This window comes from Manacus candei, unplaced genomic scaffold (genome assembly GCF_025592945.1).
Source record: "Manacus candei isolate 608988 ecotype Guabito, Panama unplaced genomic scaffold, ASM2559294v1 h1tg000008l, whole genome shotgun sequence".
NCBI classification, from domain to species: Eukaryota; Metazoa; Chordata; class Aves; order Passeriformes; family Pipridae; genus Manacus; species Manacus candei.
The window spans coordinates 22,801,140-22,814,808 of NW_026138056.1; the positions used below are offsets into that span (position 1 = coordinate 22,801,140).

Here is a 13,669-nt window from a genome sequence, read left to right on the forward strand (position 1 = left end):
TGTCTGAAAAGAACTTATTTGATTTTATTTTTATTTTGACTGTAAAATCAGACCTCTCGAATCCTAGAGCACCAGGGGGCATTGTTTCATTTAGAAAATAAAAATTGACATGATAGCTATTAACTTCCCAACAAGTCCATTGCAATACCAACCAGAGCCAAAGGAAAAAAAAAATCAAAATAGAGTTATTAAGTCAAATGCAGCAACCAAGGAGAGTTACAGGTCAAATGTTTTAATGCTTAAAAATGAGTATTATTCTGGAAAGCTGCTCCACAATGAATCAGAAGTGTTGTACTCCTGACCTCCATCCCTGTATGCCTCAATGTTCTACTATAGCACTGAGGAGGAAATAAGGGATCAGAAGTTACAATAACAGCTCCTGAGCAGAAATATGAATTTAATCAACAGAGGAAAATATTGACTGAAGTATCTAGAAGGAACAGTGACAGCCAAGGGAAATTACACATCAACGTAAAGAAACTGCCTGAACTGCCATTAAAATGAGTGGAAATGCAAGGCAGCAGGACAAAGTGGAATGTCCCCCAGGATTGGGCCCAGTGACTACATTTCAGTGAAATAATTAATAGGCTGCATTTCATAACGAAGTGCAGGGTAATAACAAACATAAGTGCAGCTTCACAGCTGGCTAAACTCACAATAGCAACGGGCAACTCTGTTACCACTACTGAAACAATCCTGTTTGCCAAAGAAAAAGAGAAAAACAAGGCAGCAAAACTCTCTACAATTATGAGGGAAATCATCTATGTAACAACTTAACTAATGCCCAGAAGCTGAATGACTCACAGCATTAAGAAAATTAGAAAGGGTGCTCAGTAGTATTATATAATTCAGGACACGCACATTAGAATATCATGGTCTTAACACGCCACCAACAAAATTAAGCACTATGCAGTACAGGGCTCCAAACCCTGCAGATCACAAGCAAATGCTTAATTCAAACCACACTGCAGAATTAAGTGTGCAGCTATTTACAGACTACAGATCTACAGGTTCAAAGACGGATTTTCGTTGTTGTTTTTTTTTGTTTGGCATTTGTTTGTGGGTTTTGTTTTGGTTTTTTGTTTGTTTTAGTTTTATTTTCATGTGATTTGATGCTCGTGTAGCAGGAAGAGTTCGTGCTAAATATTTTTGTAAGGAAAATGAAATTAAATGCAGCTACCTCTGAATGCCTGCTTGCAGGTGACAACCTCCTGATCAAACTGATGGACAGCACTGTCTGAAACATGCACTCTGCTAACACAGCCATGTCTTGCTACAGTTCTGCTAGCTCAAGTCATCTTGATTCAAGCCTAAGGCCAGGCCATACACAGACTAGAAAAAGAAACTAAGAACAAGCTTTATGTCATTTACCGAATCCATGAATTTGGGATGGTTTCCAAATAAGGCTAAAAAATTACCCCTTTTTGTTAGTTTGGGTCCCATTTCAACAAGAAGAATCACAAGTTTCCTTGACCAATACCTGCTGAAACCCACAGGAGCTCCTGCAATTGCAGATATCTCCTAGGTAGAGGCAGAGCCCAAGACATACTGTGCATGCCCCAAGATGAAGTCAGCTGGAATACAGCTGAAATTACATATCAAGCTCAAAACTCATACAGCAAAATTCTTACAGAGCAATTATTTCATAAATCTTCACTTCTTTATGTTGTCTTCAGCTTCTGAGCCTCTGCTGCTCTGCATCCCAACAACAGGGCACTGCCTGGCACATCATACTCCTCCTCTGAACAGCATATCGATTACCCATAGAAAAGAGAATCACACAGCAGACACTTCATGGTTTGCTTACAGACTTCCTGAGATTAGAGAAATACATGTCTCGGTATATATACGTACAAATAAATCAACACCAACACATCAAACACAAAAACTTCCTTTTATCCCTCTATCTTTCATGATTTCATTTCACTTCAAGTTTCTTCTACTACTTGCAATAGATACATTGTTTCTTCATTTTCACTTATAAAGTTCATATTGACCTCTCTCCTTTATAATGAATAAACAACAAAGCATACATTCATAGTACAAATAACACATTATTACACACACCTATACAGAGCTAATTCAATTCTTGCCATTTTCCTTACTATTAGTGCTTTATTTTACCTACTTGTGCATTATCATTTTACGGCTACAACTCATATGACTTTAAATGCTCGTTTTCTTGTTATATTATAAGCAACCTGTTGAAGTCTAATTGAAAACCAGATAAGTAATTTAATCTTGAGCTTCTACTGCCATCTGTAATATTAGGAAAATATTGTAGGTAAATTATAACCATATACCCAATTGGTTAAGAGTTTACAGTCCTTCAAGAAAATGTTCAGCACACCAGTTTGCAGTAACTGTGTATTATTTTCCATATCTACTATTAACAATATAGTTTATTTATTTTAAAATAAATGTTTATGTTTACTATTTCTGTCATTAAGATTTGTTTTGGAAATAATATGCCTAAGTTTGAAATATAATGTTTACAATTAACTAAAATCCATGTTCAATGAATGCTTACTTGTGGAACTAGTGTATTTAAAACACAGGTTAAAACTCAAAAGCAGGTGGACACAATCATTAACCCATCATGTAGCTACAAATCCACCTGTGGAATTCGGGAGCATTGATAAATTTTCTATGCAGAACCTATGAATACATTTAGGGTAAGTCTTAAAATCTGTATCTGAAACATCCTTTTGGAATATCTAGAGAAAGACCGTCTGTGAATAGATTTGCATTTTCAAGAACTGCTCTGAAATCTCAACCTAGGCAAGTCTGTAGGGCTGCAGCTATGTTACATCTGCCATTTCCTAGACTGCAATGACAAAGAGAATGTTATTATTGTTCATTTCAGTTTAACGTGTGGATAATACTGTCCCTAGGCACCAACTTTCTACCAAGGAGGTTAGATTACTGTAATATCCACGTAATTAATTGCATTATCAATTTTCTTACTTTTTAAACATTTGCTTTTGGTTAGAGAAGATTATTGCGCTGCTTCTAAAAATGTCTTTACAATTAATTATCTTTCACTGCAGCAAGCAACTAGGAAATGGATATTAATCATATAAGACTTTCTCAAATTGCTGGGGTTATCTCATTTTTAATTACAGGTGGCATAAACAGTTATGAGTCTCATTGTTTGTGCAAGAAATGTAGCAAAATACTTATAGCCTCTGTAATATGCTTTTTTGTACTGCACTCAGTCCATTTTTTTTACATAAAATATTCCAGTCTGCCTTGGAAAGGCTCTTCAGCCTTTAATATCATCTATGGGAAGCTTCATCACAGAAAACAAACATCAGCCATCAGTTCAAATCTGCCTTGCAGCCAGTGAGTCAGGCATGTCTTCCTAGGGGCTTTAAACCAGTTGTGCTCCCAGACAACACAGAACAATGCCAGCAACTCATTTTGAAGACATAACTGACACATTAAAGACCCACAATTCTTAATTAGAAGCACTTCTTGACTCAAAAATGGAGCTGATAATCCCACTAAAATGACTGTTTTCTAAGTGCCAGAACATTCTCAGTCCACCAGAGACAAGCTTATTGGTTGTGATGGCTCTATGCAACACCCTGTGCTCACCTAGTAGATCCCACCTCTGTCGTGTGAGAGCACAGCAGACACGTTCCCAACCAGCCAGCTGGGCTGAGCTGTCTGAGATAAGTTCCTGGAGAGGGAAGAAGGTAAGAGAAGTGGGAGAACAGGATCAAGAACAAAACAAAGGGGAACATCAAGCTGAAGAAGAAAATAATAGATTTCAAAGTCACACAAAGACCTAGGAAAACAGAAAACAAGAGCAATAAAAATGCCGAACTCTGGGGACAAGGCAGCAGTGTCTTAACCAAGTTGGTCCAGACCTCATAGTTTTTAAAGGACTGTCCTTTAACTAGAGCCTGGCAGGGTGTCTGTGGAAACTACTGTAGAAACTAGAAGTTCGAAATGATAACCACCCAGTGAAATCCACTGGTGGAAAGTCTAAAATTATAAAAATACTGCTCATAGGCCAGAAAACCTCTCACTCTCTGATTCACAGAAACTGCAAGATGCAAAAGGCATGTTTCTGTGCATATTTCTCCTGCCACGGACTCCCTGGCACACATCTGCTTCTGGCCTTAGAGTCAACAGGAAATCCAGCTAGGGGATTTTTTGGTCTCATATTGACCATTCTTACCTTTAAACCTAAAATGACAAACACAAAATGTTAATAAAAAATGTTTCTGACTTGGAGAGTGGAGGAAAAAAGCCAGAAGCAGACACAAGAGAATACACAGTCTTCATTCATGTGTACTTCTAGACCAAAAGCTTGCTCGTTCTGTATTAATACATCCTAAAGGTTTACCTGTGAAAGAAAATCTACATAAAAAAGCACAAGCCAATATAAACTTTTTAGAAACTAGTGAAACAGCTCTCATCTTGCAGCTGTAGTGCTGAAAATTGTACTGCTTTCATGTGTACGCTCACTGCACTGCTCACAGTGCTATTATTCATATAAACTCATTCCTATCTAGCTTTTTACTTTATCTGTTCAAGTTTTGCCTGAAGTTTTAACCATATTAAGCCTTACATAAGAAATAGGATTTACCTGATTCTTCCCTTTCTTTCAGGTTCTTGTATTCCTGGAGAGCTTCTGTACAACTATTTACTTGTTCATATTAAAACTAAGCAATTGTGGGTTATGTAAAGACTCTTACTTCTAGCTAATATCATCTTTCAGTCCAACTACCACTAACATGTAGCCTTCCTGCTGCTCAAAACTGTACCACCTCCAATAACAACTCTCCACAATTCACCTCAGAGGGTACAGCAGGGTTTCTCCTGTGCAAATCTGCATTATTTTTCTCAGAAAGTGCCTGATGTTAGCATGGGACTAACCATCTGATTCTTGCAGGTGATACCATCTGCAGCTGCTCTACAAAAAGATTGTGAGGCAAAATTCCCACTGAATAGTCTTTGCTTTCTTATGTCATCTCCTTCAGGTAACATATTTCCTGAGCCAAATACTGTCTGTAAGTGAATGGAAGTGTCTAAGACTTGTTTTCACTAATTCAGCTCTACAACAATGAAATTTTATTAGAGCAGACAAGGAGAATAGGTAAAATATTGCTACAAAGGAAAGGAGAGCTAAAGGAGGAAGGATGCTGGGGATTGAGCAACGTACAGTTAAAAGCAGTAAGGCACATGAAAAGGCACATGCTTTCATAAAGTCACAGAATCATAGAATCAACCAGGTTGGAAAAGACCTCTGAGATCATCAAGTCCCACCCTTGATCCAACAACATTGTGGTTACTACACCATGGCACTAAGTGCCACATCCAGTCTCATCTTGAAAACCTCCAGGGATGGTGAATCCACCACCTCCCTGGGCAGCCCATTCCAATGTCTGATTACTCTCTCTGTAAAAAATTTCTTCCTAATATCCAACTTAAACCTCCCCTGACCGAATCTAAGACCATGCCTTCTTGTCCTACTGATAGTTGTCTGGGAAAAGAGATCAACGCCCACCTGGCTACAACCTCCTTTCAGGGAGCTGTAGAGAGTGATGAGGTCTCACCTGAGCCTCCTGTTCTCCAGGCTAAACAACTCCAGTTCCCTCAGCCTCTCCTCATAGGATTTGAAAGATTACGCAGAAAAACAAACTGCAAAGAAAGCATCATGACATGAAGTAAGAGATAGGAGAAGTCAGAAGATGTAGGATTGTGCAACTGACCCATGTCACAAGATTGCTCTAATAGAAAGGAAGATCCTATGCAGAATTACTCTGAAATAATCTATCCTAAACATACGCTATTAAATGTGCTAGCTGGAATTTAAATTCAAAGCCTACATCTCTTTCACAGTTACTATGGAAGCGCCTACCCTCTGTATATTTCAGATCTACAGTCGTAGAGTTGGCCTTCTTTGCATATTAGATTATAACAAAATGTTGTCACTTCTTGCCAAAAATATCTCTGAAGAACAACCTTTCCCTTCTTTCATACAACTAGAAATCTCATCAACTGGCCATGTCATCTTGCTCCTCAAAGATGCTGGACATCGTTTGGTACGGATTAAGTTCTACCTTCTTCATTCTGAGCACCTCTGAGGTGGCGTGTTCTGGTGGGGAAGGAGCCAGTACCTGCCTTTTGGCTTTCTTCTCTTCCCTGTGTTGGATTCAAACTTAGCTTCTCCGCTAAGACTCTTCATGACTTTCCTGTATTCTTGGGGAAAACAGAGTTTTCCACTAAAGCTCCAATCTGCCAGCAGTACTTGACCCTCACTGCTCAGGTGCCCCTTTCCTGTTACGCTACCGGCAATTGACAGGAGAGTGCTACATGCACCCAATGCCCAGGATGGCTGCACCTGAGAGAACAGTGGGAATGTAGCCCCCTCACTTGGGCCACTTGAAATATGCATTCCTGTATAATTTCACGAAACTAGACAGCACCCAACTAAGATGTGTCTGCTCCTGATTTCTACATATGATTATTTTCTCACACTTGACTGATTATGATAAAAAATTTTAGCTACCTGTTGGCTGTCAATAGTCAAGGTGAAATGAGATTGTGGTTCATTTCTCTTTAACAGATGGAGATATATATATCCATAAAACCACCATTACAGAACCGAGGTGACTACCCATGGTAGATGTACAGGACTAAGGCCTTTATGTGCACATTTAATAAGACTCTCATGTAGAGACCTCTCTCTGATGAAGATGAATAGGTCTGAATAACTGATACCATGCTGTAACAATTCCCTGGAGTAATAAAGGACCCTAGGGCTGTCTGCATTGTTTGCCACAAACTCTGGAGGTGCATAAACAAAAATTAATTCCACATACATGTAGTTTTATGCATATTACAGTTGTCTGTAATATGACTCAGGGACAGTCTGTCCCTGAGTTACATATCAAACAAAGTATCTTTGCTGAGGATAGGACCATAAGACCCCATAAGATTCCATAAGTCACCTAAGATCTTTTCCATTATGGTACAAACTAGACTTCAGTAATGTTTATGAATATGATCATTCTAATATTGTCAAACACTACCACATTTTTTTTTTAAATAAAAAGATCAGGATAAAGAATGCTTATTTATTATTTATAAAGCAAGAAGTTCCACATTGTTTGGCAATGGTAGATGTAAAAGTTAACTCAAAGTTAGTAAAAGAAAAGGGAAGCAGTGATATTTCCATTTTCCCCATGATTATTTATAAGAGAAATATCTACAGACACAAGAGATAAATAAACCTTTATGAAAAGGTAACTCTTTGTCGGAGTACAGAGGACAGACATGGTAGAGGGAGTTAGATAACACGTTACTCAAAATAGATCAGAGCTAAATATGCCGGCTCTGCTCACTTTCCAAACTTTTTTTTTTTTTTTTTAATGCTGACCAAGCTTAGCTGGGCAAGACCTGCTTAGTGTAGTCATTTTCACATTCCCACTGAACATATCAGCTCTGACAATATTTTTTTTAAATCTCAACAGTGAAGAGTAATATATAATACTCTCTAACTCAGTCGAGAAAAAAAAACCCAACTAAACTTAAGAAATTAAAAGCTCAGATACAGTATTATATGAAATTGAACCAAATTTTACAATGGTCTGATCTTCCTGATATTTTTATCTTAACACATCAAGGGTGATAGAAGCTTCTTTTTGCTGTCAAAGTGATCAAAGAGAGGTTGAGAAAGAATCTATAAACAGATGCTGCCCAGTGACAAACCTTAAAGAACAAGACTGTGGGGCCAGATGTTTGAGTGACCTTCGGACTACAGAACATGTTGGCATGGTGTTGATTTAGATAGCTGTTGGCAGGGGCTTTCGATCCAGCAGCTGAAAAAAAAAATCTAAATTATGGAAATATTTTTTCTCATCTTTCCCCTAACTACAAAAACTGAAACTGCTGGTCAGTGGGGCTGATGGCTGTCAAAGAAGTTGAATTCACCACACAACCCTGCCAGTAGGTATCACATCAAAAAGGAGTTAGCTGAATGAACAAGAACATCTTCAGGCTGTGCCATTTTGCATCCCCCTCAACTTTCAACAGCTGTTTCTTGAGTGAATACAGATGCAGAATAATTATATGAAATGTTTTACATTTTCAATATACTACATAATATAAATATGAAATCTATGATTACCTATGGGTAATACAGCCCAGACCACCATCAAGAAAGGATTAGGGAAGGGAATAGGAAATAGAATAATTAAGGAATAATGGTGATTTTCCTAAATTATGTTCTTCATACATGCTATATTTGTAGACTTAAAATGACATTACAAAAAAACCCCAAACACACCAACAAACCACAATAATGAAAGCGGAGATAACTGGTCACATACATATTGTTTATGTCAAATACTAGAAGACCCTGGAAATTAATATTACATGAAACTTTAATTGTGCTGCATTTTTCTGGATATGTCTCAGCAAGCCCTTTCATTTTTTAATCAGATCGGAGAAATTAGTCATATATTAGGAAATACAAAAAGAAAAGGAAAAGTTATCAATCCAAAATTCCAGCAGATACCCAACTCTGAGCCACTGCACGCTACTAGAATAAATGGAGAAAGCAGAAAAAGTCTTGCTTTGTAACATTAAATGTGATTGAAGACTGTACAGTTCTTCTTACGCTTTTAGACGTTTTGTCACTTTACCTGGAGAAATATACACTGCTTATTCTGAATTGCTGCTGATGTCCAGCACTTGTCAAAACCGCTATCTGTCAAGCACTTCACAAAGTGTTGCAAAATGACAGATCAGGATGTCTGAATAGATGGAGCCCCAGGAAAAACAGAACAGATAGAAAATTCATGACTCTAAACTACATCAAAGCGACTTCTGTCAACATCATGTCAAAAGAAGGAAAAAAAGAACTGTTCATTTTAGAGGGTTTTTTTCATTATATAAACACTTTTTTCACGTATGAGCTAAGTGTAAGGAAAAATTAACTTGGTATACAGTATGATCATTTGAATGTGCCAAAAATACTCTTTAAATAATCCAGGAATAAGGAAACTTCTAACAGTAGATACTGTCTGGCAGTTAAAACCAATGACATCCAAAAGAAATGCATGAAGAATCTATCAGCTTAAAATAGGACAAACCATCTGGCTCCAAAGAAATAAAAGTATTCTGTTGTGCGTGTTTGTTGGGTTCACAGAATCCTACAACTGGATTAATTTTGTATTTCCTCTCCAATCAGTTTTGATCATCTCTACTTAGTCTGTCAATTGCACAACCCTAATTCAATGTTATATTGCAGGCAGTAGATTTAGTAATATCAAGACAATACTTTAATTTAAAAAAAGAAGCATCCCCAGCATAATCGGACCTTCCATTACAGATAAAATCTTTTAAATAGTTCCTCAAAGGTTCCAGAAAGTAAGCAGGTTATGATAAATGACAATATACATTCAAATTATACATAATCAAATTTTGAGAAAGAATCACACAGTCAGAACACTACAACTAGTGCAGATCTAGAAATGCTTTCTGTCTCACATACCTTTCACCATAGGCCCTTGCCATCAGTACTAAATTTAAAGACGTTTACTAACACTGTGTTGACTTTAGAAATAAAGAGGATAAATGACCCTGTACAATGGGTTCAGTGGCTTTTAGAGCATTGGGAAATACGAAGTACACACACTCATGAACTTGGAAAAGGGCAAGTGGTGCTTCCTGTATAATCAAGTAGGCATTAGCAATGTACAGCATTTGCAGAAGGTTGGAACTCCACATTGTCCGCATTTACTGTCTCTGGTGTCATCTTTGCTTGCCAGTCTGTGGCATGAGGAACTGTATGGAATGGGTTGGGTTGCAAGGGAACTTTCAAAGGCTTTCTGGTCCAACCCCCCACCCTGGGCAGGGACATCACTCTTCCACCGACTTTTTCAAAGGGCCTATAAAGCTGATGCTGGCTCTGACAGGGGCAACAGCTGGTGCAGAAACTGGCACTTGCTCAGTGGTGCAAACATGCTCACATTTTCCTTGTAGAAGCTGCCCATTAATGGCTGACCAGCAAAGTTTTGCTAGCTTCAAAACATTTGCAAGATATAAAAGAGCATGAAAGGGAATAGCACCTTCTGATTCAGAAAGGTGCTTTAGGATATCCTGTTGAATGTGTACACGTCTGGGAATTGCAATTTATTAATACTGGAGTGCGGTCGAAGGCACGTCTGCTTCTTACTGTACACAGAACTCAATATATCTTGCTTCCTACTTACAAAAAGATGTTTATTACCTGTAACTGTACAGAGGTGTGTGCTTCACAGCAGCAGTGACTGGTAATAAGCCTCCTTTTCTCATTTACATTGATAGCAAGCATTAGTGAAGATATATGCATTTCATTTCATGGTTCAGAAAGAACAAAGTATATGTATATGTGATAGCAGTGGGTGGTTAATGAAATGGTCTGACAAACATAAGCTAATACATAATCATACCAGAATGTGGACTGGAACACCTGTTCCTGCTTCACAGGCTTACAATTCTTAAAGAAAAGTTACTATTCTCAAGAACTGAAATCACTACTATTTAGACATCAATATGCTCCAAGGAAATTTTAGTCATTTTTTGCAAACACTAAAGGGGGGGGGGGATTTTAATGATATCAAATCTCTTTTGCTTGTGTCCTAAGAGTAATGAAAACTTCACACATGCATGAAGCTCCAGTAATTATTTTAAACTGCCTTCTGTTGTCCCCCTGAGGAACACGGTGGTATTTGTTTGATGCAGTTTAATTAGTGTCAGGGTAATTAATGCTATGCTATCTACATGAGATCAAACCCCTTTCTTTGTAACACTCTGGTAACTAAGAACTAAGAAAAGGAAGTGGTTTGAAAACGTGGAAGCTTGGTAGGCTAGATTCAGAAACAAACCGAATTGCTCAAATCTGCATTTATGCCCTCGAAATATTAAACATGTCCAGCCAAGTTGGAACCTACAAGTGTGAGACTGGGATCATAATGCATTAGAACGGCGCCGTAAGACAGGAGACCCACTGCCTCCCATGTAAGTGAAATGCTTTTTCTATGGATGTAATCAAATTAAGTGAAACATTCATGGACACCATGCACCTTGTAAGGAGTTTAAATCCTTTAATAATGAAATTATATACTTTTGCACAACCAGATCACCATAGTTATTTATAAGCAGCATGTGGTGCTACCATGTGCTGATATATTTTTCTAAATAAAAGCATCATTTGAGTTTAATGAATGAATGTGATTCTGCTTTAATGCCTGAATAAAATTTGCATTTAATTGAATGTTCAGTCTCCACTTCAAAATAGTGCCCTCTACAAATAAGGACCAAGGAGGTACCAGAGTGCAGAAGTTGGGAACATACAGAAGTTCCAGACACACTACATAAATCCTTTCTAACTATTTCTTTGGTAATAAGGAACTGCAGTATAAATCTCACAACACACAAACTCAGGGTGATTACAGGCTTAAGGAAATAGCTCCAGTTATCTTGACTGGATAAATTATTATATCCTAGAGGTTATTCTGTTTTCTAATAAAGCTTCAGCAGCAAACAGGAAGGAAGGAAGGAAGGAAAGAAGGAAGGAAGGAAGGAAGGAAAGGAGAGAAAGAAAGAGGGAAAAAGGAGAAAAAAAGAGAAAAAAAATTAAAAAAAAAGAGAAAAAGAGAAAGCTTCTGATTTTTTCTTTGTCATCAAAGAAATTCTGGGCTTGCCATAATGCCTTTGACACTATTAATTTGAAGAATAGGAAAAAAAATAATTTTAGAGTCACACATGTAGTCTGTAAAGCATATTTTATGCAATAATACAGTTTCTGTGAGGCTTCTTACAGAAAAGGAAACCCTGATTTGAAGGCAAAGTGGCTTGGTCTATTGCATGCATGTCCTGAGGGTGCAAACAATAAGAGCCCTGCTCAGAACTGGCAAATATTCTACCAAAAAGCACAAGCAGTAGCCCTACAGCAGTCTGCAGATTGTGTTGGTATCCATTACCATTAAATTCATGTTTATCTTTATCACAAGAGATTTCACCAGCTTATGCTGGTGGCACAGCAGGGTCTGAGGGTCTCTGCAAAATGCTAGTTTTTTAGGTCATCCATGACCAAATACCCCTGTGGATCAGCTGACCAGTAAAATATGCTCCTTCTTCTTTCCAGTCTTGCTTCCTGCAACTTGGTTGTTTATCAATTAAAGCGATAAATACAAACGCCTTTAATAAGGCAGGCGATGTAGTAAAGCAACCTGACGAAAGCTTGCCATGAGAATCACCCGCAAAGTTCAACAACTGTGAAAGAACTATTAAAAAGGACACACAAACAAGTGACCTTGACTGACAAGCGCACTTCATCCCTGCAATAAACAGCGGCGGGACTGATAAGTGTTCATTGGCGCAGAGAGTAATTACCTATCTGTCAGCGTTGCTGGTGTGTGCGAAATAGTATAAATGAAACATACATAATGTACAGCAATAATATCGGGCATGCAGAACCTAATGCATTATCATCATTCTCAGGGCTCAGGTTTATGTGGCTGCCACCACTGAGTAAATGCCTTCTAGCCATGATAATTTCATTCTAATCTCTGTTCCATATTATAATTTTCATAGCTAAAAGATACTGAGGAGCAATACGTTTCAATCAAGGGCTAAATAGAACACAACCTGTAACTGGGTATTTTATACACCTATATATATTTTTTTCTTTCAAAAAAAAATTTAGTCAATTTATGAATAGACTGAAATAAGCTGTAAATTTATGGATGACAAACTCTGTCTGTAGCAATGTCACAATGTCTGGAGACAGGCTTTACATATCTTCTACAAGGGATGCCAGCTTTGTCTATCATATCTCACAAAAGAATTCAACCCTCTGGAAGAATAAAGGTTTCTGTATCCCTTCCTAGCACGTTATCAAACAAGGCTAACTTCTAAATGAATAAAAGAAGGGCCCTATCGAGTTAAAAAATAATAATAAAAAGAGCTGTTAAACAATGTATGTTATTATTTGAAATGCTGTTTAAAATTTTATCTTATAACGTCCACAGCTAGACCACCACTGCAGTGAACAAAACTGCCTGCTTCCTCAAGAATATATATTTTATAATAAAGCCTTTGTATATTTTGAAATTATTTTGAGGATCCTTACGAAGAGAAAGGACAGTGATTTAAAGATATGTTCAGCCTCCCCTCCCCATCTCACCAGGAAAAGGGAGAGAACATTGTTTGCTGCTTTATCAAAATCCATTTGAGTGGATGTTAGTACTGGGGCAAAAGTGCAGTAGAATGTGCACTGGAGCCTGTGTGGCACCAACTGGAGCCTGTGTGGCACCAGCGGTCCCAGCCTGCCAAACTGTTGTGCTGCCAGCCTCCCTCCCCAAAGCCAGAGGAATGCGACGTGCACACCTAACGCATTCATGCTCAAGAAGCCTCAAAACAGGGCTACAGCTGAGCAGGTGTGCTTCACCCAACTGCACCCCAGGGGGCAAAATAGAAGCACTTTAGGGTGAGGGTGACTCCACAGGGCAGAGTTGGTGTTCTGGGAGCAATCCTGTGCTGGCTAGAGAAGGAGGGAGGAAGCTGGATGCTCAAGCCACGGGCAGGCCACCCTGCCCCAGGGCCCCATCATGGACTCCATTCCAGTGGGCTCTCACCCCAACTCTGGAGGATTTCCATGCAC

At 38.3% G+C, this 13,669-nt stretch overlaps 1 protein-coding gene across 4 annotated transcripts in view; it reads right to left on the minus strand.

Annotated features, from left to right (window-relative positions):
* LOC127462446 (cytochrome P450 7B1) overlaps positions 1 to 13,669 on the minus strand; it is a 129,632-nt gene that overhangs the window by 41,879 nt on the left and 74,084 nt on the right. The window contains exon 1 of one of the 4 annotated variants that reach the window (XM_051771092.1): positions 7,729 to 8,021. The exons of the other annotated variants lie outside the window; for them this stretch is intronic. Coding sequence (XP_051627052.1) covers positions 7,729 to 7,793 — 65 coding nt within the window. The 5' untranslated portion in view covers positions 7,794 to 8,021. Of the gene's footprint in view, positions 1 to 7,728; positions 8,022 to 13,669 lie in introns of those variants that run through there. 4 annotated transcript variants of the gene reach the window in all.